Source organism: Pungitius pungitius, chromosome 16 (assembly GCF_949316345.1).
Source record: "Pungitius pungitius chromosome 16, fPunPun2.1, whole genome shotgun sequence".
NCBI classification, from domain to species: Eukaryota; Metazoa; Chordata; class Actinopteri; order Perciformes; family Gasterosteidae; genus Pungitius; species Pungitius pungitius.
Window position 1 is genome coordinate 3,784,252 of NC_084915.1, and position 21,885 is coordinate 3,806,136.

A 21,885-nucleotide genomic window follows, 5' to 3' on the forward strand; every position below is an offset into this window, starting at 1 on the left:
ATACGCTTTAATTTAGTTTTTGATTTAAATATTTTACTATTAACAAGCTTTTGTCTCATTTTTGGTCTCAGAAATTGTATATATAAGCAGTCGTAAAATAGATAGCTTTATCAAGGAGGTTGTAACAAAAAATAAACTATTATACTAAAATATTTTAATGCACACACACACACACACACACCTACCGTTTGTCTTGTTACTCATCAAGAGGCTGATAATCAGCGTAGTGGTCCTCGTGCAGCAAGCCGCTGACCGCACATCAAAGATCTTACAGAGTACAATAATCCATATGTGGATTTTTTTATTCATTATTTTTACAATTCAGAGCTTCAGATTTTCTTTGAAGCTCTTCCGCCAGTTTAGACTCTCGAGCGCGGTGCTCACCTCGTGTCCTTTAATTAAAACATTGTTAGTTTTAATGCACAACGATGGACAATAAACAAGCTGCGCTCTGCGCATACAGACAATACGTATGTACAAAAGTTACATGTAAACATGAAGTTATGAATCTAAACAAACGGACGGTGAACAACCTCCGTCTCTGACACCACGTTAAAAACGTACCAAGACTCGTCGTGGTACAGCTAAGTCTCACGTATAAACCGCTACGGAGACGCGAAAACGACCGGCGGAGCATTTCACAGCAGACTCGACGAAAACAGGCCGCTCTCCGCGGGCTGCGAGATGATCAGCTGACCTCCCGGCGCTGGAGGGTGTCTGACGGTCCGTCATGACTACACGTCCACGGGGCAGATTGTTACGTTAAAGGCTGTTGACAAACATTTGCTTTAACAACTAACTTTAGTCATAAAATTACATAACGTTACTTAAATGAAGTAGTATTTATAAAACTCGGACTGTGTGTTTATTTTCCTCCGTCGGTCGCTGTTGCCTGCCGCTTAGGTTGAAATGCATTCTGGGATATTTGGCTCTCACAACAACAGGCGAGCCTGCTCCGATGCATTGTGGGTACAATGGGCGGCGCGAGTCGCATCCGCGTATTATGACCGCGTTCGTGTCGACGAGGAAGACTCATTTAGAATTTCACGTTAAACGGTGCAACTTTTACTATAGTAAGCACTATATATGTATGTATCCGTCAAGTATTTGTGTAAATGTGAATAAAGACAATGCAGATTGGTGTGTACATCCATTGTGTTTTTATTACGTCAAGCATTCAGCCTTCACCCCCGCCCTCCGTTAGTAGCACGCACGCACGCACGCACGCGTTCAGCCGTCACCCCCCTCCACGCCTTGTCGTCCTCGCGTCCTCCAATAGTCGCAGGTGCGCGCCGCGCCTCCGTCGTCGTCTCCGCGCCCCCCGCCTCCGTCGCTCGAGACACGCCGGTCGGCGCAGGCGGGGCAGAACGCGCGCGAGCAGCCCCAGCAGATGTACCTCCTGCACGTGCAGCAGACGGTGTGCGTCTTGCTGTCCTTCTTCGACGGGCAAATCTGACACCTCTTCCTCTTGCTCGCCACCCTGGACAGAGCCGAGGCGACGGCCGCCGCCCGCGTTTCCGGCTCCCGTTCCGCCTCCGGCGCCGCCTCGGCTCGACCGCGCGCCCTCCGGGCGGCCCGCACGACCGCCGCGGACGCTTCCGTGCGGGGGAGACACGCCCTCCTCTCGACGAGCGGCGTCACGAGCTCTTTTCCGAGCCGCTCGAGGAAGAACCTGCGCTTGCTCCGCTTGCCGGACATCCAGTCGGGACGGACCTCTCGCCATATCACGAAGGCGTTGTAGGCGGACACGTCGACGACGTTGTGGAACACGACCAGGGGCCAGCGGGCCGTCATCCTCCTGCAGCTGTACGTGCCGATCACCTTGTCCAGGTTGTCCACGCCTCCCTTGTTGCGGTTGTAGTCCAGGATGATCGCGGGCTTCCCGTCCGGGCGGTCGCCGACCTCGGCCTCGGCGTGCCGCGTGCTCATGAGCACCACGTTGCGGTTTTTCTTGGGCACGTAGGACACCAGGGCCGTGGTGGGCGTGAACGCAAACATCGAAGAGAACACCGCCCTGTCCCTCGTCGCCAGCAGAGCGGGCGGAAGCTCGGGCTTGTTCTTTCGAACCGTGCCGACCACGGTGATCCCCCTGGCCAGGAGCCGGCGCGCCAGCTCGTAGGACGTGAAGTAATTGTCGCACGTCACGTTGCGACCCGCCAGGCCCTCCGTGACGTCGAGCACGACCCTCATCCCCAGGTTCCTCTCGGGGCCGCCGCCCGTCGTCGGCTTGCCTGTGTACCCTTGCATCTTCCACGCGTAGCTGGATCTGGCGTCGCACGCCACCCACGTCTTGATTCCGTATTTCGCCGGCTTGCTGGGCATGTACTGCCTGAAGGGACACCGCCCTTGGCGGCGGGGGGTTACGAGGAGAGAGAGAGAGAGAGAGAGAGAGAGAGAGACACAAGACAGAGAGCGTCGTCATCATCATCATCATCGGCATTGTCTTTTCGCGAATCTTTACAAGAAAATAAAAAAAAGCCCCTCCGCCGCAGCCGCCGCCGCCGCCGCCGCTTACCTCTGAACGGAACCAGCTGCTCGTCCACGGTCACCTCGGGCCCCGGGTTGTAGAGGAGCGGCAGTCGGAGCACCCACGCGTCCCACACGTCTCGCACGGCCGCCAGTTTGTCGCTCGCTCGTCGCTCGCGCCTCGTCTCGCGGTTGTCGAATCGCAACAGTGTCGAGTACGCGTGAAAGTCCTTCAGCGGCATCGTGGCGCGGAAAATGGCCCTTCCGCTCTCCGCGTCCCACAGACTGGCGGCGGCCTCCCCTCTGGACCTGTACACGCCCGCCAGGATCAGGAGGCCCACGTAGGCGCGCAGGTCGACCCGGTCCATGCCTTTCCAGTCGTCCCCGTATCTTCTGCGACCTTCGAGGTTGGTCATCTCCAGGACAATGTCTTCTATCGCGGGCGTCACAAACAGCCGGAACGTCGAGGCGATGTCGGTGGCGCGGGACGCCGCTTCCTCCGTGGGCCCGGGGGTCGGCGGACCCGGCCGACTCTGCTCGTCGGTCGCGCCCCGTCTGCCGTGCGCCGTCGAGGACCACGTCAGTTTGCCGTTTTTGGACGGAAAGGTGCAGGTCTCGGGTCTTTCGCCCATGGCGCGGTCTTCTTCTTCTTCTTCTTCTTCTTCTCCTCCTTCTTCTTCTCCTTCTTCTTCTTCTCCTTCCTCCTCCTCCTCCAAAGACAAAGCTTCGTTCTCCGGGTTGTATTCTTCGCCGCCGTCGCCGCCGTCGTCGTCGTCGTCGTCTTCTTCTTCCCCTCGTAGCTCTCGTTCTTTGTTGTCAGCCGCGGTCGAAGCCTCTCCCTCTCCCTCTCCCATGTCAGAGTAGTGGTAGACCTTTCGCGGCTCCACCGGATCTGCGAAAAGACGTTCGAGGAGCTCGAGCGCGGTCGGCGTCGCGGCAGACATGACTTCGGGCCCTTTCGGGGAGACGAGTGTTTCGCGCGTCGCCTCGCCCGACTTTATCGCGCGACGTTAGTATCGCCTCTCTCGCCGACCCGTTCTGTCTCTTCTGTCTGTCTCTTCTGTCACCTACACGCACGCACGCACACACACACACACGCACACACACACACACACACACACACACACAAATCCAGCACCTCGGACAGATCTGCGAGCGCGCGAGGAGAGAGAGAGAGAGAGAAATTCCAGCACCTCGGACAGAGGCCCCCGCGTCCCCCACCCCCTGAAGCTCTATCTGCGAGCGCGCGAGGAGAGAGAGAGAGGGAGAGATAGAGAGACATGTATACTTTCATGATTCTTACCAAGAACTTTGCACAAACTCCTCCTTGGTCACCCGCCAGCGCAGCCAGCGCAGGCAAACGCGCGGACAGAGAGTCAGGTGGTGGGCGGGGGGGGATGGGGGGGGGGGGGGGGTGGCGTCTGTCCGAGGTGCTGGAATTTCTCTCTCTCTCTCTCTCTCTCTCTGCCCCGGTCGGCCGATGTCTCTAGCGCGCCACCGTCGCGTTCATGTCCTCGTACACGTCGTCGAGGGGGAACCGCTGCAGCTTCTTCCTCTCCTGCCGCTGCCGCCACCGGCGCAGCGCTTCCTTCGACATCCTGCACGCCTGTGTCGGAAACGAACGCGTTGGTCATCGCGGCGTCGCGAGGCTTTTTTTTTTTTGGGTCGGGCGCCTACCTTCAGGAGCGTCCACGCGAAGCACCACGCGACGACGACGACGACCAGGACAACAAAGGCGCAGGTCGCCAGTGTCGTAGGGGGGATGTCATCCCATCGCTCGTCTCGACACCTCTCGCCTGTCGCGGACACGAGAGAGAGAGAGAGAGAGAGCGGGTCATTCGCTCGGCCTCGACGCGATCTCCTGTTTCGCGCGCGTGCAATATTTTTGCTCACCCGGCGACGACGGCTGCGGCATGACCAAGAACACCGACCCCGTGCCCGGCAACTCCACGGGTCGCCGTTGGCGATCGTATTTCAAATACACACACTCGTACCGCCCCGCGTCGGCGGGAGTCACGGGGTCGATGACGACGTCCACGTCCGGAAACGTTTCGCTGCACCGAAGTCTGCCTCGGTATTCGGGGGCGACGGTGCCGCGACCCGTCATCAGACTCAGGTACTCGGGCTTCGGATGGGAAGATCGGCACCGGACGGTCACGGCTTCTCCGGGCTCCCTCCACACCGCTTCGTCGGGCCCTGCGACGATTTAAAAAAAAAAAAACCACGCCCCAGATCATTTCGCCTCGCCTCGCCCGCACACACACAGAAACAAGCACGCGACGCTCACCGGGACCGCGCGGGGCCGCCGCGCAGGAGAGGCACAGGGTCGCCGCCGCGAGGCTCAGGTAGAAAGTCGACATGTCGGCAGAGCGCTTCCCGGCGTCGAGGCGATCCGTGAATAGCACGCGACCGTTTCCGCGTGCGCATTCGTTAGTATGTCACCGACATCAATGTCATCGGCCACACGAACCCCGACCGAGGGTACGCGAACCGAGGTGGCCACCGGGAATTATATTGTCACTTTTTCTCGAGAGCGTCCCCTCAAATCTTGTGCCATACGCTACACGACAAGGCAACGACACGTGGAGATTGGTTTTAACCTTTTTTTTTATTTCACACACATACGCACGCACACGGACTCCAAAGTTGCAGCGACGGGGACGGGTGCTCGTTTACGTGGAAAACACGTGTCGCACGAGGGTCCGGGTGCTCCTTCGCGTCACGCGAAAGCGACGGTGAGAAGTGGCCGCCCGCTCCTCGTAAACGGCGTCGTCGGGCCGCCGGGCGCGCTCGGCCGTTCGGCACATCCGGGTCTGCGGACGCACGCACGCACGCGCACACACACACACACACACGCACACAGGAACGGTTGTTGTTGTGAGGGATTGAGAAAAGCTTGCACGCACACACACACACACACCACTCGGACTACGCGGCTACCTCGTGGATGATCCACGCGAGGAGCCCTATGACGACGGCGGTTCCCAGAAGCAGCGCGCCGACGCAGGTCACGTTCGGTGCTGTACAGGAGGCGAGGGACCTCGATTGCCGGTGGACAGGTAGGCGGCGGCGGGGTTCGACACTCCGATCTGCATCTGCCAAGCCGCTTGTTCCTCCCTCGCTCTGAGAGAAAAGCACTCGGCGAGATCGCGACTCTTTGCAGTCGTCCTGGCTCCCAGATGGCGGAACGAGCTCTGCGACATGAGGCATCGGGACTGCGGAGGGCCTCTACGTCTTCCGCGGGAAAAGTCGAGACGCACCTTTTCAGACCTCGACTAAAACACTAGCGGACCGTAGCACTGACAAATGGTAGCACTTGAATTGGACTCGTAATGGCACTTTTCTGTAACGTGTTTTCAAACTGCTTATTTGATGAAAAATGTACGCTCACTCTATGTGGAAATGCACTTACGTCGGCGCTTTGGACAAAAGCCTCAGCTAAATGACATGTAATGTAATGTAGAAAGGGGAGGATCGGGGCGGAAGAAAAACAGCTCCTCGAGGCCCCTCCTCACGAACGAAGAGAAGGGAGAGGAGAAAGCTCACAGGCTAAATAAATGGCTCTCACAAAAATAAAAAGTGACAAGTGGAGCGGCGGATCGCGATTCCGGCAGGCAGGCAGGCAGGCACGCATGCACGCACGGAGGAGGAGGAGGAGGCCTCCGCTGAGTCCTCCGACTGCAGCTGCGGCTCCCGGAGGCCTTCACGCCGTGGACTACGTAGAGGGATTTCTGCACCGCATCACTAAAGGAGCCAAAGGAGCGCAGAGGTCTCTCTCTCTCTCTCTCTCTCTACTAGTACTTTTGTTTATTTGGGGTTGTGTTTATTATGTGCTTTGTGTTGAGCTGATTTGATGTTGTGAATTGTTTTCTTGGGATGTTGAGAAATAAAGTGTTTTTGAAAAACCAAAAGAATCCCTCTCTCTCGCTCTGTCTGTGTGTGTGTGTGTGTGTGTGTGTGTGTGGTTCGGCACCCCTTCGGCCCTTTTGATTGCGACATACAGCGAAAGGTCAACTCGAGAGGCCTTGCCACGGTTGGATATTATACTTTGTGTGGATCTTTTGCGGACGTTGATCGCGTACCTGAAGCCTCTCTCGCACTCGGCGGCGATGCATGTTATCGTCTCTCTCTCTCTCTCTCTCTCTCTCTCTCTCTCTCTCTCTCTCTCTCTCTCTCTCTCTCTCTCTCTCTCTCTCTCTCTCTCTCTCTCTCTCTCTCTCTCTCTCTCTCTCTCTCCGAAGCCCCCACCCCCCCGGTGGCGAAGCGAGCCGATTAGACCCGAGCGATGAGTTCTCGCGAGTTCTCGCGAGATGACGGCTCGCTACGAGCCGGGTCGTTCTGACCCGAACGACGGACACGATTCGAGGGTCAGTGTGACCCGACGCCGTCGTCTGGGCTGAGGCGCTCGCCGGAGCGAGCCGATTAGACCCGAGCGATGAGTTCTCGCGAGTTCTCGCGAGATGACGGCTCGCTACGAGCCGGGTCGTTCTGACCCGAATGACGTTGCCGAGGCGAGGGTCAGTGTGACCCGACGCCGTCGTCTGGGCTGAGGCGCTCGCCGGAGCGAGCCGATTAGACCCGAGCGATGCCGACTCGTAGCGAGCCGTCATCTCGCGACATCTCGCCGGGTCCTTCTGACCCGAATGACGGAGACGAGACGACGGTCCCGGCCCTTCTGATGGTGATGCGTAGCTAGCCGTCATCTCGCGAGACCTCGTCGGGTCGTTTTGACCCGAACAGCGCAGGCCTCTCTTGTGTGAATGTTGCCGAGGGTCAGAGAGACCCGAGGACAACGTGAGGGTTAAGATAAGACGGTGCCTCACCAGCAAGTGCCTTGTAGGTGAGGAGAAGTACCTTAAATTCTATTCTTGATTTAACAGGAAGCCAGTGCAGAGAAGTTAATACAGGAGTTATATGATCCCATTTCTTACTTCTTGTTAATACACGTGCTGCAGCATTCTGAATCAGCTGGAGAGGTTTAAGCGATTTACAAGAGCAGCCTGATAACAAAGAATTACAGTAATCCAGTCTAGAAGTAACAAATGCATTAACTAGTTTTTCTGCATCACTTTGAGACAGGAAGTTCCTGATTTTCGATATATTACGTAGATGAAAAAAGGCAGTCCTTGAAGTCTTCTTTATATGAGAGTTGAAGGACATATCCTGGTCGAAGAGAACTACAAAATTTCTGACGGTGCTGTTGGATACCAGAGCAATTCCATCCATAGAGACTGTATTACGTGACAGCTGACTTCGAAGGCGCTCTGGGCCTATCATGATAACTTCAGTTTTTTCCGAGTTTAACATCAGGAAGTTGCAGGTCATCCAAGTTTTGATGTCTCCAAGACAATCCTGCAGTCTAACAAGTTGGTTGGTGTCTTCTGGCTTGATCGATAGATACAGTTGAGTATCGTCTGCATAACAATGGAAGTTTATGCAGTGTTTTCTGATAACGTCGCCCAAAGGAAGCATGTACAGGGTAAATAGAATCGGTCCAAGCACAGAACCTTGTGGAACTCCGTGACCAACATTGGTGGTCATTGATGATTCACCGTTCACAAACTGGGATCGATCCGATAAATAAGATTTAAACCAGCTGAGTGCAGTTCCTTTGATGCCAATCAAGTGTTCCAGTCTCTGCAGCAGGATAAGGTGATCAATGGTGTCAAATGCAGCACTGAGGTCGAGCAATACAAGAAAAGAGACTAGTCCTTGGTCCGATGCAAGTAGAAGATCATTTGTAATTTTCACCAGTGCCGTTTCTGTGCTATGATGCACTCGAAATCCTCAAACAAAGCATTGTTTTGTAGAAAGTGTGGGAGCCCAGTCTTCCGAGAGGAGCCTGGGGCTTCAGGTGGGAATAAGAGTTCAGCCGAGACCCCAGGATTGCAGTGAAGTCAAACAGAAATTTTATTTATTATAACCTGAGGGGAAGAGGGGAGGGGGCATAAGCAAACTCAAAACGCCGGGTTCACCGGGATCGCCGGAGGCATCGGTCAGCTCAGCTGGACTCGTCCTGGAGTGAGAAGGGCAGAGGCATTAGTGTCGTCTCACCCTCCCTTTTACAGGCTCTTGATTGAGGTTCTGATTCAGAACACCTGGGAGGTGCACTTAGGGCCACCTGCTATAGTACCGCCCATCCACTACCACGCCTCTTGGTGGCCGTTGCCTGGCTACCCCAAGCCATGTGGGGCGCTGCTCGCCAGCTGGGCCATCACATACCCCCCCCCTCCGCTCCGAACTACGGAGGGGAGCGGCAGTCCACAGGCAGTCGTCCCTTCTTGACAGGGCATCGGCGTTCCCATGTAGCCTTCCCGCTCTGTGCTCCACTGTGAACGTAAAGTCCTGTAGGTGCAAAAACCAACGGGTTATTCTGGCATTCTTGTCTTTGTTGAAGGCCATCCACTTTAGGGGGGCGTGGTCTGTGACCAATGTGAACTCTCGGCCTAGTAAGTGGTACCTTAGTTTACCTATCGCCCATTTAACTGCTAGGCACTCCTTTTCAATAGTTGCATAATTCTTCTCATGGGGAAGTAGTTTGCGGCTAACAAAGGTGATGGGGTATTCACTTGCATCATGTACTTGGGACAGGACTGCCCCTAGGCCTACCTCTGATGCATCGGTCTGTAGTACGAACCTCTTGCCAAAGTCAGGGGTGTGTAGTACGGTTTCCCCACAGAGGGCTGTCTTCAAGGCATTGAAGGCCAACTGGGCCTGTTCCGTCCACTTTACCCCGTTGGGTGCGTTTTTGCCTGTCAGTTCATGCAAGGGGGCGGCTACCGAAGCAAAGTTAGGGATGAACTGTCTGTAATACCCAACTAGCCCTAGAAATGTTCTCACCTGTCGTTTTGTCTGGGGTTGGGGCCAGGTTGTTATGGCCTCCACCTTCTTTACTTGGGGCTTCACATTTCCTCGGCCGACAGTGTACCCAAGGTAATTCGCCTCCTCCAAGGCGAGGGAGCACTTTGCAGGGTTGGCTGTCAGTCCCGCCTCTTGCAAGGCCTGGAGGACTGCGGCTAGGTGCTGTAGATGCTTCTCCCATGACGTGCTATGGATGACGATGTCGTCGAGGTATGCCGCGGCGTATTCCTGATGGGGCCGCAGTATCTTATCCATTAGCCTCTGAAACGTTGCCGGAGCTCCATGAAGGCCAAATGGGAGCACTTTATAGTGGAAGGCGCCGTCTGGTGTTGAGAAGGCAGTCTTCTCCATGGCCTGGGGGGTGAGCGGTACCTGCCAGTACCCTTTCGTTAAGTCTAGCGTGGAGATGAACCGGGCCGGTCCTAGTCTCTCGACCAGCTCATCTACCCGGGGCATAGGGTAGGTGTCAAACAGAGAAATTTCATTTAATTTTCTGTAGTCATTGCAGAACCTAATGCTTCCGTCCGGCTTTCCAACCAGGACTATAGGACTGGACCAGGCACTGTGTGACTCCTCCACCACCCCAAGGTCAAGCATTTTCCTCACCTCGTCCCTGATGGCCTCCCGTCTGGCCTCGGGGATTCTGTATGGTCGTAGTCTTACGGTCTTTCCCGGCTCTGTTCTGATGTCGTGGGAGATGGCTGTTGTTCGACCTGGGATCTCAGAGAAGACATCTACGTTCCGGCCAACCAGTTCTCGGAGGTCTTGACCTTGTCTGGATGACAGCTGATCGCCCATTTTCACCGGCGGGAGAACCTGGGGAATCAGGTTAGCTGCCAGGACATTAGTGGGGACCGGAAGGGGCTGATGCCATGGCTTTAGCAAGTTCACATGGTACAATTGTTGGGTTTTCCTACGGCCTGTCTGACGTACCTGGTAGTTTACGGGTCCCACCTGTTCCATTATCTCGTAAGGCCCTTGCCACTTGGCCAAAAACTTGCAATCATTCGTTGGGAGTAAAACCATTACCTTGTCTCCTGGTTTAAACTCTCTCACCTGGGCTCCCCTGTTGTATACCTGGGCCTGCTGTGCTTGGGCTTGCCGCATGTGCTCCCGAACCAGGGGCCAGACTTGGGTCATTCGGTGGTGCATCTGTTCCACATGCTCCACAATACTGCGCTGGGTGGACGGCTGCTGCTCCCAGGCCTCCTTGGCCACATCCAGCAATCCCCGGGGTCTCCGACCGTACAGAAGCTCAAACGGTGAAAATCCTGTTGAACCCTGGGGTACTTCTCGGATAGCAAACAGAATATAAGGCAGCAGTTGGTCCCAGTTTTTACCATCTACGTCGACTACCTTGCGCAGCATGTGCTTTAGGGTTTTGTTGAATCGTTCTACCAGGCCATCAGTCTGTGGGTGGTAGACAGAGGTTCTGATTTTTCTCACCTTAAGTCTTTGGCACAGACAGCTCATCACCTTGGACATAAAGCAGGAGCCTTGGTCAGTCAGGATTCCCTCCGGCAGGCCTACTCTACTGAAGAGTAGGAACATCTCCCGGGCAACCACCTTCCCTGTAGCGGACCGTAGAGGAATTGCCTCCGGGTACCGGGTCGCGTAATCCAGCATAACCAAGATATAGCGGTGGCCACGGCCGGACTTTGGTAGGGGCCCCACTATGTCCATGCCAATCCTACTGAAGGGGGTTTCAATAATGGGGAGGGGTATCAGGGGATTTCGGTATTCTACCTTTGGGGAGTTGAGTTGGCACTCAGCGCAATGTCGGCAGTATTCCTCGACGGCCCTCTTGATCCCCGGCCAGTAGAAACGGCTGAGAACCCGTTCATAAGTCTTCTCTCTTCCCAGGTGGGCTCCTAGTAAGTGGGAGTGGGCTAGATACAACACTTTTGACACATATTCTTTGGGGACAATCAACTGTTCAAATATATCCGCGTTCTTCTTAGTTACTCGGTATAACAGTTTGTCCCGGATCATAAAATGTGGAAATGGTACTTGACTCACCCCATCCTGTTTTTGACCCTCGATCACTTTGACGTCTCTCCAGGCTTGAGTCAGGTTGGGGTCCCGCAGCTGTGCTGAGCCGAATTGTCCTGGCCGGTGACCTTCCATTTCAGCTTCCGGAAAGTGCGAGAACACCTCGTCTGATTGCACGTCTTCCAGGGGCTCAACCTCCGCTGCCCGTTTCGGGTCTGTTGCTGTGGTGTGGGTGCAGACCACCTCACCTCCGTCGTCATCACTAGTGGCTGCTGGACTCCCATCAGGGGACACTACAGCCCAAGCAGGGCGAGTCGCGACAGTTTCTCTCTTTCCAGGTCGCTTCCTGGTTCGCCGTCTGGGGACCCTTGTCTCTGCTGGCCAGTAGCGGGGGAACAGTGGGCTGTCCCGACCGAACAGCACTGGAACTGGCAGGCGTTCGACGACCCCAACCTGTAGAGAGAATCGTCCTTTAGGAGTGACCACTTGGATTTTGGCCGTTGGATACTTCCGTGTGTCCCCGTGGATGCAGGACACCGCCATCTCTCCCCCCCCCCGTGGCACGGGCAAATTCCGGTCGGACCAGGGAGACCATACTTCCGGAGTCTAAAAGTGCCTCTGTGTCCTTCCCAGCAATCTTCACTGGGAACTTTGGGGCGGGGGCTCCCTCATGTGCCCAGCAGGTAGTGAGGTGGTGGCAGGAGAGGCCTTTGTGATCGGTGGACCCGGCTGTCGGCATTGGCTCATCCCGATCTGGACACCCTCTGGCTAGATGTCCCTCTCGGCCACAAGAGAAACATCGCGGGATTGGAGGAAGCCACTGGGTTCGTTTTACAGCCGGCCCAGTCCCTCCAAACGTCGGTCGGGGTGACGGGGAACTGACAGCTTTGCCTATCATCTCTCTCTCTGCTTTGTTTTTAGGATTGGTTAGCTTGTTATTTTCTGATCGCATCAGACCAGCCATTACTCTGTGATTTTCCAATAAGGCCACTAATGTGTCCACCCCAAGGGGCCCCTGCTGGGCGACGTACCTCTTTGCGTCATTTGGTAGGCCTCGTATACACCGGTCAATTGCCACTCTCTCCACTATGGGTGGCCCCTCTGCTTCTTCCAGCCAGCTCCTGGTGTGACGGACTAGCCCCATCACTTGTGCCCGGACAGGGAGGGTAGGGTCGTAACTCCAGTCATGTACTCGCTGTGCTTTAGCGGGGAGGCTAAGTCCGTATTGAGCTAGGATGGCCGTTTTTACCTTATCATAATTTTCAGCCTCTGCCGCTGAAAGGTCCCGGCAGGCTTTCTGAGCTTCGCCGGTCAGGAAAGGCATGAGGTTGTTCGCCCATTCAGTTCTTGGCCATTTCTCCCTTGTTGCTGCCCTTTCAAACAATGCAATGTAGGTCTCGACATCATCATCTGGCGTGAGTTTCGTCAGCACCTCTTTTGGCTTCCGCTCTTTCGGTCTCCCTGTTGCTCTACACAGCTCTACTACCGCTGTCTGTAGATTGGCTTGCGAGGTCAGCATTGCATTCAAAATTTCTTCCATCTCTAACCTTTTGTTGCCACTCCACGGTGCATCCACTGGTAGCGATGAATCAGATTGTCCGCATCCTCCACCATATGTGGGAGCTCGGTCTTCCGAGAGGAGCCTGGGGCTTCAGGTGGGAATAAGAGTTCAGCCGAGACCCCAGGATTGCAGTGAAGTCAAACAGAAATTTTATTTATTATAACCTGAGGGGAAGAGGGGAGGGGGCATAAGCAAACTCAAAACGCCGGGTTCACCGGGATCGCCGGAGGCATCGGTCAGCTCAGCTGGACTCGTCCTGGAGTGAGAAGGGCAGAGGCATTAGTGTCGTCTCACCCTCCCTTTTACAGGCTCTTGATTGAGGTTCTGATTCAGAACACCTGGGAGGTGCACTTAGGGCCACCTGCTATAGTACCGCCCATCCACTACCACGCCTCTTGGTGGCCGTTGCCTGGCTACCCCAAGCCATGTGGGGCGCTGCTCGCCAGCTGGGCCATCACAAAAGTCACATAATTGATTCGTGACAGATTTCTCAAGGATCTTAGCGAGGAAGGGAAGATTAGAGATGGGTCTGTAGTTAGTAGAGATGAGCGAGTACAGCATTATCTGTATCTGTATCTGTTGAACCATATGAATTATCTGTATCCGTATCCGTACTCGGACTGGGCGGGGCCTAACCCGGAAGTAGGAAGGATTTACCCCGTAAGTTGTCGGGTTAAGCCTTTCTGCGGTTAAAACAGCATTCCTTCTTAATTCTTATCACTGCTGATCATGAGAGAGAGGGGAAGTGTGTGTGTGGCTTAATTTGTAATATCAATATTTAGCTATTCAACACAACTAGTCAACGTCAGACACTGAGTGCGCAGAGATGCTCACGAGTCCCAAAGCTCGAGTCCGAGTCGAGTCGCACTCGAGTCAGAGTCTCCAACTCGAGTCCCCCTCTCTTATCAACGTCCCTTTTACCGTAAAAAAAACATACCAACAACTTTTTACTCCTCCTTTACTCTTTACTTAATGTTTTTTTTTGTGGTTTTTCCCATAAAATGAAAATACGAAGCGTAGCCGCTAAACCGGAAGTACGTAGATTTTAACAGTAAGAATCGACGCAACCGTCTGTAATGACAGCGGTTACCAGGGTAACGAGGAGAAAAGTTCATGAACGGATATAAATAAATAATCCTGGTCTGACGGGATGTGTTAGCAGCAGTAGTTGACTACACACGCTGCTCTTGGCTCTGATATTTTTTTGTCCACGTATTGTTTTGCTTCAGTGAGCAGAACAGAGACAGTTAAAGGAGATCGCAGAGTAAACGGTCCGCCGCTGGAACGCATACGTCCCGACGTCAGCGAACCGTCAGTCGGACCGCCAGCGGCACCACCGCCTTCCCGTCAGCGCCACCCAGCAGCGGCATTCGACATCTTTCTCGTGTGTGGCCGCGCGTGCGCAGCCAGCAATATGTGTCAATGTACGCGTTACGTAGGCAGGTAACGGAGGGAGCGATATAGCGAGCTCATCCGATTTTTCCTAAAATTAAACATTGTTCACGAGTCCCAAAGCTCGAGTCCGAGTCGAGTCTGAAGTCTTTCGAGGACGAGTCTGAAGTCGAGTCGGAAGTCACCGTGTGTGCGACTCGAGTCGCACTCGAGTCCGAGTCTCCAACTCGAGTCCCCATCTCTGTGAGTGCGTGAAGAGAGCCAGCAGACGGTAAAAAAAAACTGATGAGAGAGAGGGAGAGAGAGACAGAGAGAGAGAGAGGCAGAGACAGAGGGAGAGAGAGGTCAGTGCGTGAAGTAAAAGAAAAAAAACTGGTTAGAGCCGACTGAAAAAAAAAACTCCGACAGGCAGAGACGCAACGCGAGTCGCATTCTTAAGCACCACGTCTCAACAAGTCCCACGTTTACCTGAACTCTACTAGTTAAGAACAACAAACCGAAGTAAAAAAAAATAAAGGCGAAGAAATCGTTTAAATTTATCGGGAAAGACCCGCAAACCTGGTGACTGAGGAAGGGAGAGAGGAGTTATGTGTATGTGTGAGCCGAGCGGGACACAGCAACACAAACAGTGTGTGTGTAGGGGAGGGGCGCTGCGACTACCAGCCAATCATAGAACGCAGACACAGACAGCTACCCAATGAGGACTTTTATTCAATCCGAGCACAGATATTGACTTGTATTACTCGTATAATACTCGTACTCGGCAAAAGTGCTTTATCCGTAACGGATACTCGTTTCAGCCGAGTATCCGGTAGAGATGAGCCGTTTGGGGGCAGGAGACCATCAATTTTCTCTTTGATAGTCAGAATCTTATTATTGAAGAAGTTCATAAAGTCGTTACTACTGAGGTCCACAGGAATACACGGCTCGACAGCGCTGTGACTCTCTGTCAGTCTGGCTACAGTGCTGAAGAGAAACCTGGAGTTGTTTTTATTTTTCTCGATTAATGATGAGTAATAAGATGCTCTTGCGTTACGGAGAGCCTTCTTATATGTTTTAACGCTGTCTTGCCAAGTTAGCCTAGATCCTTCTGATTTGGTGGAACGCCATAACCATTCAAGTTTCCGCACAGTTTTCTTTAAGTTCCGGGTTTGAGAGTTATACCAAGGAGCGAAGTTCCTTCTTGTTGCCATTCTTCTTTTAAGGGGAGCAATACCGTCCAGTGCCATTCTCAAAGAGCCTGTGGCAGTATCGACAAGATGGTCGATTTGTGACGGACTGAAGTTTTCACAGGAGTCTTCTGATATCTTGAGACAAGACACTGAACTTAGAGCAGAGGGAATGGCTTCTTTAAATGAGGCTACGGCGGTATCCGATAAACATCGACTGTAGAAACCCTTGGCAGGAGGAGGAGATTCTGGCAGTAGAAATTCGAAGGTTATCAGACAATGGTCCGACAGGAGAGGGTTCTGTGGAAAGATTGTTAAGTGTTCTATCACAATACCATATACAAGAACCAAGTCGAGCGTGTGGTTAAAACAATGAGTTGGTTTATTTACAGTCTGACAGAAACCAATTGATTCCAGCAAAGAGAGAAATGAAGTACCAAGGCTGTCGTTATCGACATCCACATGAATGTTAAAGTCACCCACAATAATGACCTTGTCCGTTTTAAGGACCAAACTCGTTAAGAACTGTGAAAATTTACATAAAAATTCAGAATAAGGACCTGGGGCCCTGTACACTATTACAAAGAGAACCGGCTGGATTATTTTCCAGGTTGGTTGTGAAAGACTGAATGTCAGACTTTCAAATGAGTTATAATCTAGTTTAGGTTTACAGTTTATTAAAAGGCAGGAGTCATAAATAGCTGCCACTCCACCCCCTCGGCCTGTGCCTCAGGGGATATGAGTATTAACATGACTTGGAGGAGTCGCTTGGTTTAAGCTAAAGTACTCCCCATCCGATAGCCATGTTTCAGTAAGACAGAAAATATCAACATGGTTGTCAGATATTAGTTCATTTACTAAAACAGCTTTAGAGCACAGAGATCTAATATTCAAAAGTCCCCCTTTAATTCTCCTAGTTTGTTGCACAGTTGTATTGTTACATTTAACTTTGATTAGGTTATTAAATATAACTCCTCGGTTGTTTTCCTTTAACTTAAATAACGGTGTCCGTGGGGCAGAAACAGTTTCTATAGAGTTAATTACGCTGAGTGACTGCTCGGAATGAAGCGCAGAGAAGTGTGTAAGACTGCGACTCTGCTTCCTGGTCTGAACTCTGGATCATGGATTAAGTCCATTAAGAAACTGGGTCAGGTTCTTAGAAATGAGTTGAGCTCCATCCAAAGTTGGATGGATGCCGTCCCTCCTAATCAGACCAGGCACTCCCCAAAACGTCTTCCAGTGATCAACGAAGCCCACATTATTTACTGGGCACCACCTCGACAACCAGCGGCGGAATGACGACATGCGGCTATACATGTCGTCACTGATCAAGTTTGGGAGGGGGCCAGAGAAAACTACGGTGTCCAACATTGTTTTAGCGAATGTACACACCGATTCCAAGTTAACTTTTGTGACTTCCGAGTGGCGTAACCGGGAGTCATTACCGCCGACATGTATTACAATCTTACTGTATTTACCTTTATCCTTAGCCAGCAGTTTAAGATAAGACTCAATGTCGCCCGCTCTGGCCCCGGGTATACAAGTGACTATGGCCCCTGGTTTCGCTAACTTCACGTTCCTCAGAATGGAGCTACCTATAACCAGAGTTGGCTTCTCAGCCGGTGTGTCGCTGAGTGGGGAGAAGCGGTTTGAAACGTGAAGTGGTTGGTGGTTAACCGTGTGCTTCGACTTAGACTTATGCTTACTCCGGACAGTCACCCAGCCTCCCCGCCGCTCGGGGGTTGCCGGGGGACGGTTAGCAGGAGCAAACGATACGTCTATGTGGTTCTGCACCGACCATAGGAGATGGCTGGTTATCAGCGGCTACCTCCATGGTGCTGAGCCGTGCTTCTAACTCACTAAGCCTCGCCTCCAAGCGATCGAATATACTACACTTCTTACATGTACCATTATCCGTAAGGGAGGCAGAGGAATAGCTAAACGTGACACACCGAGCAAGAGAGAGCAGGGGAGGTAGGGAGGGAAGACATCACAAGGTTAGCTGCTAAGCTAACGCTAAACAACGTCTAAGCAACTATTCGTTTAAACAACAAAGTGCTGGACGGTGAGGCGTTTAACAACGTCTCACGTAGATAATTCGCCGCTTGTACTGACAATATCACAACAGAATTAACTTGGTATCGCAAGAGCTCTGAAAAAGTTCAATGACATCAAACACGCTGTCGACAGGAAGTGACGCAACAGACTCACCGCACCGCCGTCTCGACGGCATGCAAAAGTATTTACCTGAATTGGGCAAGCATACATCTGGATTTACCAATTCTAAAAATTGTTTTGCTAAACTCTGATTATGACTAATCTTAGAATGCAATAATCATTTTTGATGCAACCCAACCTAGGATGATACTTAAGTTTACTTTGCTATATTACCTAAAAATATAACTTAACTAAAATCATTTTCAAAATCTATTATTGGGTTGATACTTGTTACTATTGCTAGCCAATGTGTTTTCTTCCGGGGGAGGGTGCTGGAGCGTCGGCAACCCGGATCACCTGCCCCACCGGATCACCTCCCAGCACTCCTGCCCTGGCGCTTGAGAACCTCCCTGTGGGTGAAAAAAGGGTGCTGGGGCTTGCTGTGGTTGGGGGGATGCGGTACGGGGCCATCGGTGTCCGCTGTGGGGCCGGTACGGGCTGTCCTGCAGTCTGCTGCTGGCTCCATGCTCAGCGTCCCCGAGCTTCTGCCCGTAGGAGAATGGCTGGTCCTCGGGTCCCAGCCTGGCCCCCCAGAACCGCCGCCGGTGGTCCTCCGGCAGCAGGCCCAGTCGACTACTGCCTTGCGTACCGTCGCATAGTCCCGCCAGGCCGCCAGGGGCAGCCCCATGGCTACTGACTGCGCCTCCCCAGTTAGCAGCGGGAGCAGCCTAACTTACCACTCCCCTGCTGGCCACCCGCACGCCTCCGCCGTTGCCTCGAAGGCTTCCAAGAATACCTGAGCGCTGGCTGGGCCTTCATTCTCTGCCATTGCTCCTCGTCCATTTTATTTGGTTTATTTCAGGGAAAAACTGCGCCGGCATCCGGCTCGCTCGTCGTTCCTTCTCTCTCCTCGCTCGCCCCTGCCTTACTGTTCAAGTAGGGGAGAGCACACCCACACACAATCACCGCTAGCTGGTTGTTATTGTTTCCACCTGGCACTGTTCCCCGAGCCACTCCCCCTCTCTTCCCCTGCAGCCGAGCCGAAACCACGCCCGCCACCACACAAACGTTCCCGCATCGTGGTCGAATCCCAGATCACGCCCAGGGATGTGGTCCTTTGCAGCGGGGACCGTACACTCTTCCTGGCGTTGACTCTCAGCCCCAGACAGTTGATGTGGGCGGGTACAACATCTCGATGTTGGACCGCCAGTCACTCGGACGGAGCTAAAATCAACCAGTCGTCGATGTAGTTTAGAATGCGGGTGCCCTGGGGACGCAATGGTGCCAGAGCTGGTAAACGTACGGGGCAAGAGAGAGCTATGCCGAACGGAAGAACCCAGTACTGGTAGGCTTTGTTCCCAAAAGCGAACCTCAGGAACTTCCTGTGTTGTGGAAGGATGGGTACATGAAAGTAAGCATCTTTCAGATCTGTTGTGATAAACCAGTCCTCGGACCTGATCTGTGACGCGATTTGTTTGAGTGTGAGCATCGCGCGACCACACGATTCCATCGGCGTAGATCCAGTATCGGACGCAAACCCCCATCCTTCTTTGGAACAATAAAGTACCGGCTGTAATAGCCTGACTCCCTGCAGGGAGCTAGAACTCGTTCTATAGATCCCCTTTGCACCTCCTGCTCCATTACCAAAGCCTGCTGGGGATCTACCACTGTGGGTAGAACCCCTCTGGATCGAGGCGGCCGCCTCTTGAACTGGATGGCGTAGCCCCCGTCGATCGTACGCAGGACCCATTGAGATACATTGGGGAGGGCTCGCCACTCTCCCAGAATTCTTAAGGGTACCAGCCTCTCGAGACTGGTCTCTGGAACTCTCTTGTCTGTAGACACAGTGCCCTGTAATAGCACACTGGCAGGGAAACACTGGTCTAGTAGCGCCGGGACCCTCCTCGGAGGGAGCGAGCGGCCCTCGGGCTTGCGCTCGCTGGGGCCGGCCGTGGCCTGAAATGATGGCGGAGAAACCAGCCTGACCCCTGGAGAGTACCGGGAGGATGGGGGCACCGGGTAGTGCAGTGCAGGCTACCAGGGCTCCCATTTGCAATCCTAGAACTACCTCTGGAGGACCCTCATGGCCACTCAATCAGGGCTGGACAGGAGGGCATTGAGCCGAGAGATGCAAAGTAGTCAATGAGTGGGATCAATAAATAGATCGACTAAGGTTGGCCATCAAGGTCCTCGGCTCTATTCAATTAGTAACTGCCTTATAAGGCTAGGTTATTATGGAAACCAAAGAAGGAAAAAGTGTGTTTTTCAGCTATGTTACTGTTGTTCTAGGCATGAAGTTAGTCCTTGGTTCCTAAAAAGAACAACCATGCATATTTGGACTTCTGCAACTAGCATTTTCAGGAAAATAGATATATTTCCCTGTGTCTGTGGAAGTGTTGAATCATTTGTGAAGCCCTCTTTGGAGTGGATTGTCTTTCCAATCATTAATCAAAAATCAAAAATACAGAAAATGCGTTAAAACTGAAAACGCGCAGTAATTCAGAAATTGTTTTCTACATGATTAAAATTCCCCTACATTTCAACGTGTTCAACATAATTTTTTTCTTTTGGATTTCACACTGAATGTAATCAACATGATTGACAGGCTTAGTTATTATGACACAAGGAAGCCGGACTGTATTGAAGTCTATGAGGAAATGACTCGTCTTCTCACTTGATTTATTTCACCAACAAAAATAATAAAAAAGAGTTTATGGTCTCTAGTTTTAAGTCTTTTCAACACAACATGATGTTCATTTAGAGATTCATGGTCCAATTAGAGTCAGAGTCAGAGTCAAAGAGAGATTGAGTCAAACAGCATCACAAAGACAGCATAAAATGGTTTGAAAATATTATATTTTAATGTTTGAATTAAATGTATTTAAAAATCTGTCCAAAATGTTATAAAGCTGTTATTTTGTTTATTTCATAAACATACAGTACATATTTCATAAACAAAATAAGGGGACGCAATGGTGCCAGAGCTGGTAAACGTACTTATTTTGTTTATTTCATAAACAAAATAAGTCTGTTTTATAGATTCAATGATTCTATTATAGAAATTAATTCAAAACAAAGAAGGAAAAACCCAATTTTTTAGATTTTTGTTATTGGGGGTCTTACAATATCTCTAAATCCTCAAAGGGGGCCCTGAGAGTAAAAGTTTGGGAGCCACTGCCTTGGGCACCTTCCCAGACTTCCACGCAATGTATCAATGTATCATATTGTGGATATTATAAATCCATAATAAACACATGAAATCAATTCAAATTCATACTGTATGTTGTAATGCTTGTGAAAAAAATTCTTCTATCCTGAAACAATATAATGTTTGTTACAGATGTCAAAAACATTCACAAAGTTAGCATTTGTTCACTTTGTCATTTCTTACTTTTTAAATGAATTTTGCATGCAGTAGTTTTAAAGTATACTGGACATTTTTCACAGTGTGGCACGTCCCTTTATCAGTGCAAAAACAGTGTTGAAATGTCTGGGAAGGTTTTAACGTTTAATTAACAGAAGGTTTTAAGAAGGATAATACCCTTTGTTATGATTATAACCTCACATCATATCATGTAGTTAAAGCAGGGATTAGAGGAATAGGTATTGAGCTCTTATGACCATGCACAGCAGTGATTTTAATCCAATCTCTGCGCGGAGGCAGTTTGTCCTATGCGTCTCCGGCCTCTGACTCAGCAGCAGCCGCACAGCTCACCTGGACCGGAGCGCACCGAGCCGAGCTCCCCTATGTTCCACGCAGAGCAGCGCTCCGACACGGGGAGACGGCTGCACTGAGGCCCCGCGCGGCGCGGTGCGGTCAGTCCAAAACACACGGGGAGGCACGCGGTCTGTGGATCATACACCATCTTCCGCCGTGGCCGAAGACAATCAGCGGCAGAAGAAAAAAACGCAAACCTCCTCCTCTCCCTCTTCACCGTGAAGGATTGAGAGAAAGAGAGGAAAGGAGAGAGAGAGACAGAGGGAGAGAGAGGAAGACATAGAGGGAGAGAGAGATTTGCAAGCTCCCTTTTCTTTCACTGCAATTGACTTGTTGAAGAAATAAAAGGAAGAAATAAGAAGAAGGAGGGCAGAGAGAGAGAAGAAAAGCATAAGCTTGGATATTGAACAGAGGGGGCCATGTGGATTTTGGCTCTTATCTTTTCCCAGTGCATCTTGAATGGTAAGTAATCCATTTGTCCACATTAAACATCAAGTGGTTCTTAATTATGCCAGTGTACATATAATGTCCAAAATAGCCTGTAAGCATTTCCATATGGTAGATATTGA

The 21,885-nt window shown here is 52.0% G+C and overlaps 3 protein-coding genes across 5 annotated transcripts in view; 1 reads left to right on the forward strand and 2 right to left on the reverse strand.

Moving 5' to 3' along the window:
* Positions 1-1,215: 1,215 nt before the first annotated feature.
* On the reverse strand, positions 1,216-3,834 carry LOC119215779 (piggyBac transposable element-derived protein 4-like). 2 transcript variants are annotated; one of them, XM_062558099.1, is made up of 3 exons: positions 3,770-3,834; positions 2,516-3,358; positions 1,216-2,345 (listed from the first exon to the last, which is right to left on the reverse strand). In XM_062558099.1, exons 2-3 carry the CDS (start codon positions 3,318-3,320, stop codon positions 1,231-1,233), a joined length of 1,920 nt encoding a protein of 639 aa, XP_062414083.1. In that variant the 5' UTR covers positions 3,321-3,358; positions 3,770-3,834; the 3' UTR covers positions 1,216-1,230. The 2 variants fall into 2 exon arrangements, with proteins under 2 accessions (XP_062414083.1, XP_062414082.1); XM_062558098.1 differs by lacking the exon at positions 3,770-3,834 and having other exon boundaries at positions 2,516-3,578.
* A 118-nt stretch (positions 3,835-3,952) lies between these two features.
* Positions 3,953-21,464, reverse strand: LOC134106184 (uncharacterized). Its single transcript, XM_062558192.1, has 4 exons — positions 21,314-21,464; positions 4,360-4,662; positions 4,144-4,262; positions 3,953-4,072 (listed from the first exon to the last, which is right to left on the reverse strand). The coding sequence occupies exons 1-4, from the start codon at positions 21,462-21,464 to the stop codon at positions 3,953-3,955; spliced, it is 693 nt and encodes a 230-aa protein (XP_062414176.1).
* Positions 21,320-21,885, forward strand: part of LOC119215738 (cell adhesion molecule DSCAM-like) — a 46,042-nt gene continuing 45,476 nt past the window's right edge. Inside the window, exon 1 of one of the 2 annotated variants that reach the window (XM_037468156.2) lies at positions 21,320-21,778. In XM_037468156.2, coding sequence (XP_037324053.2) covers positions 21,736-21,778 — 43 coding nt within the window. In that variant the 5' untranslated portion in view covers positions 21,320-21,735. The remainder of the gene's footprint in view (positions 21,779-21,885) is intronic. The other variant, XM_037468155.2, reaches the window with a different exon arrangement.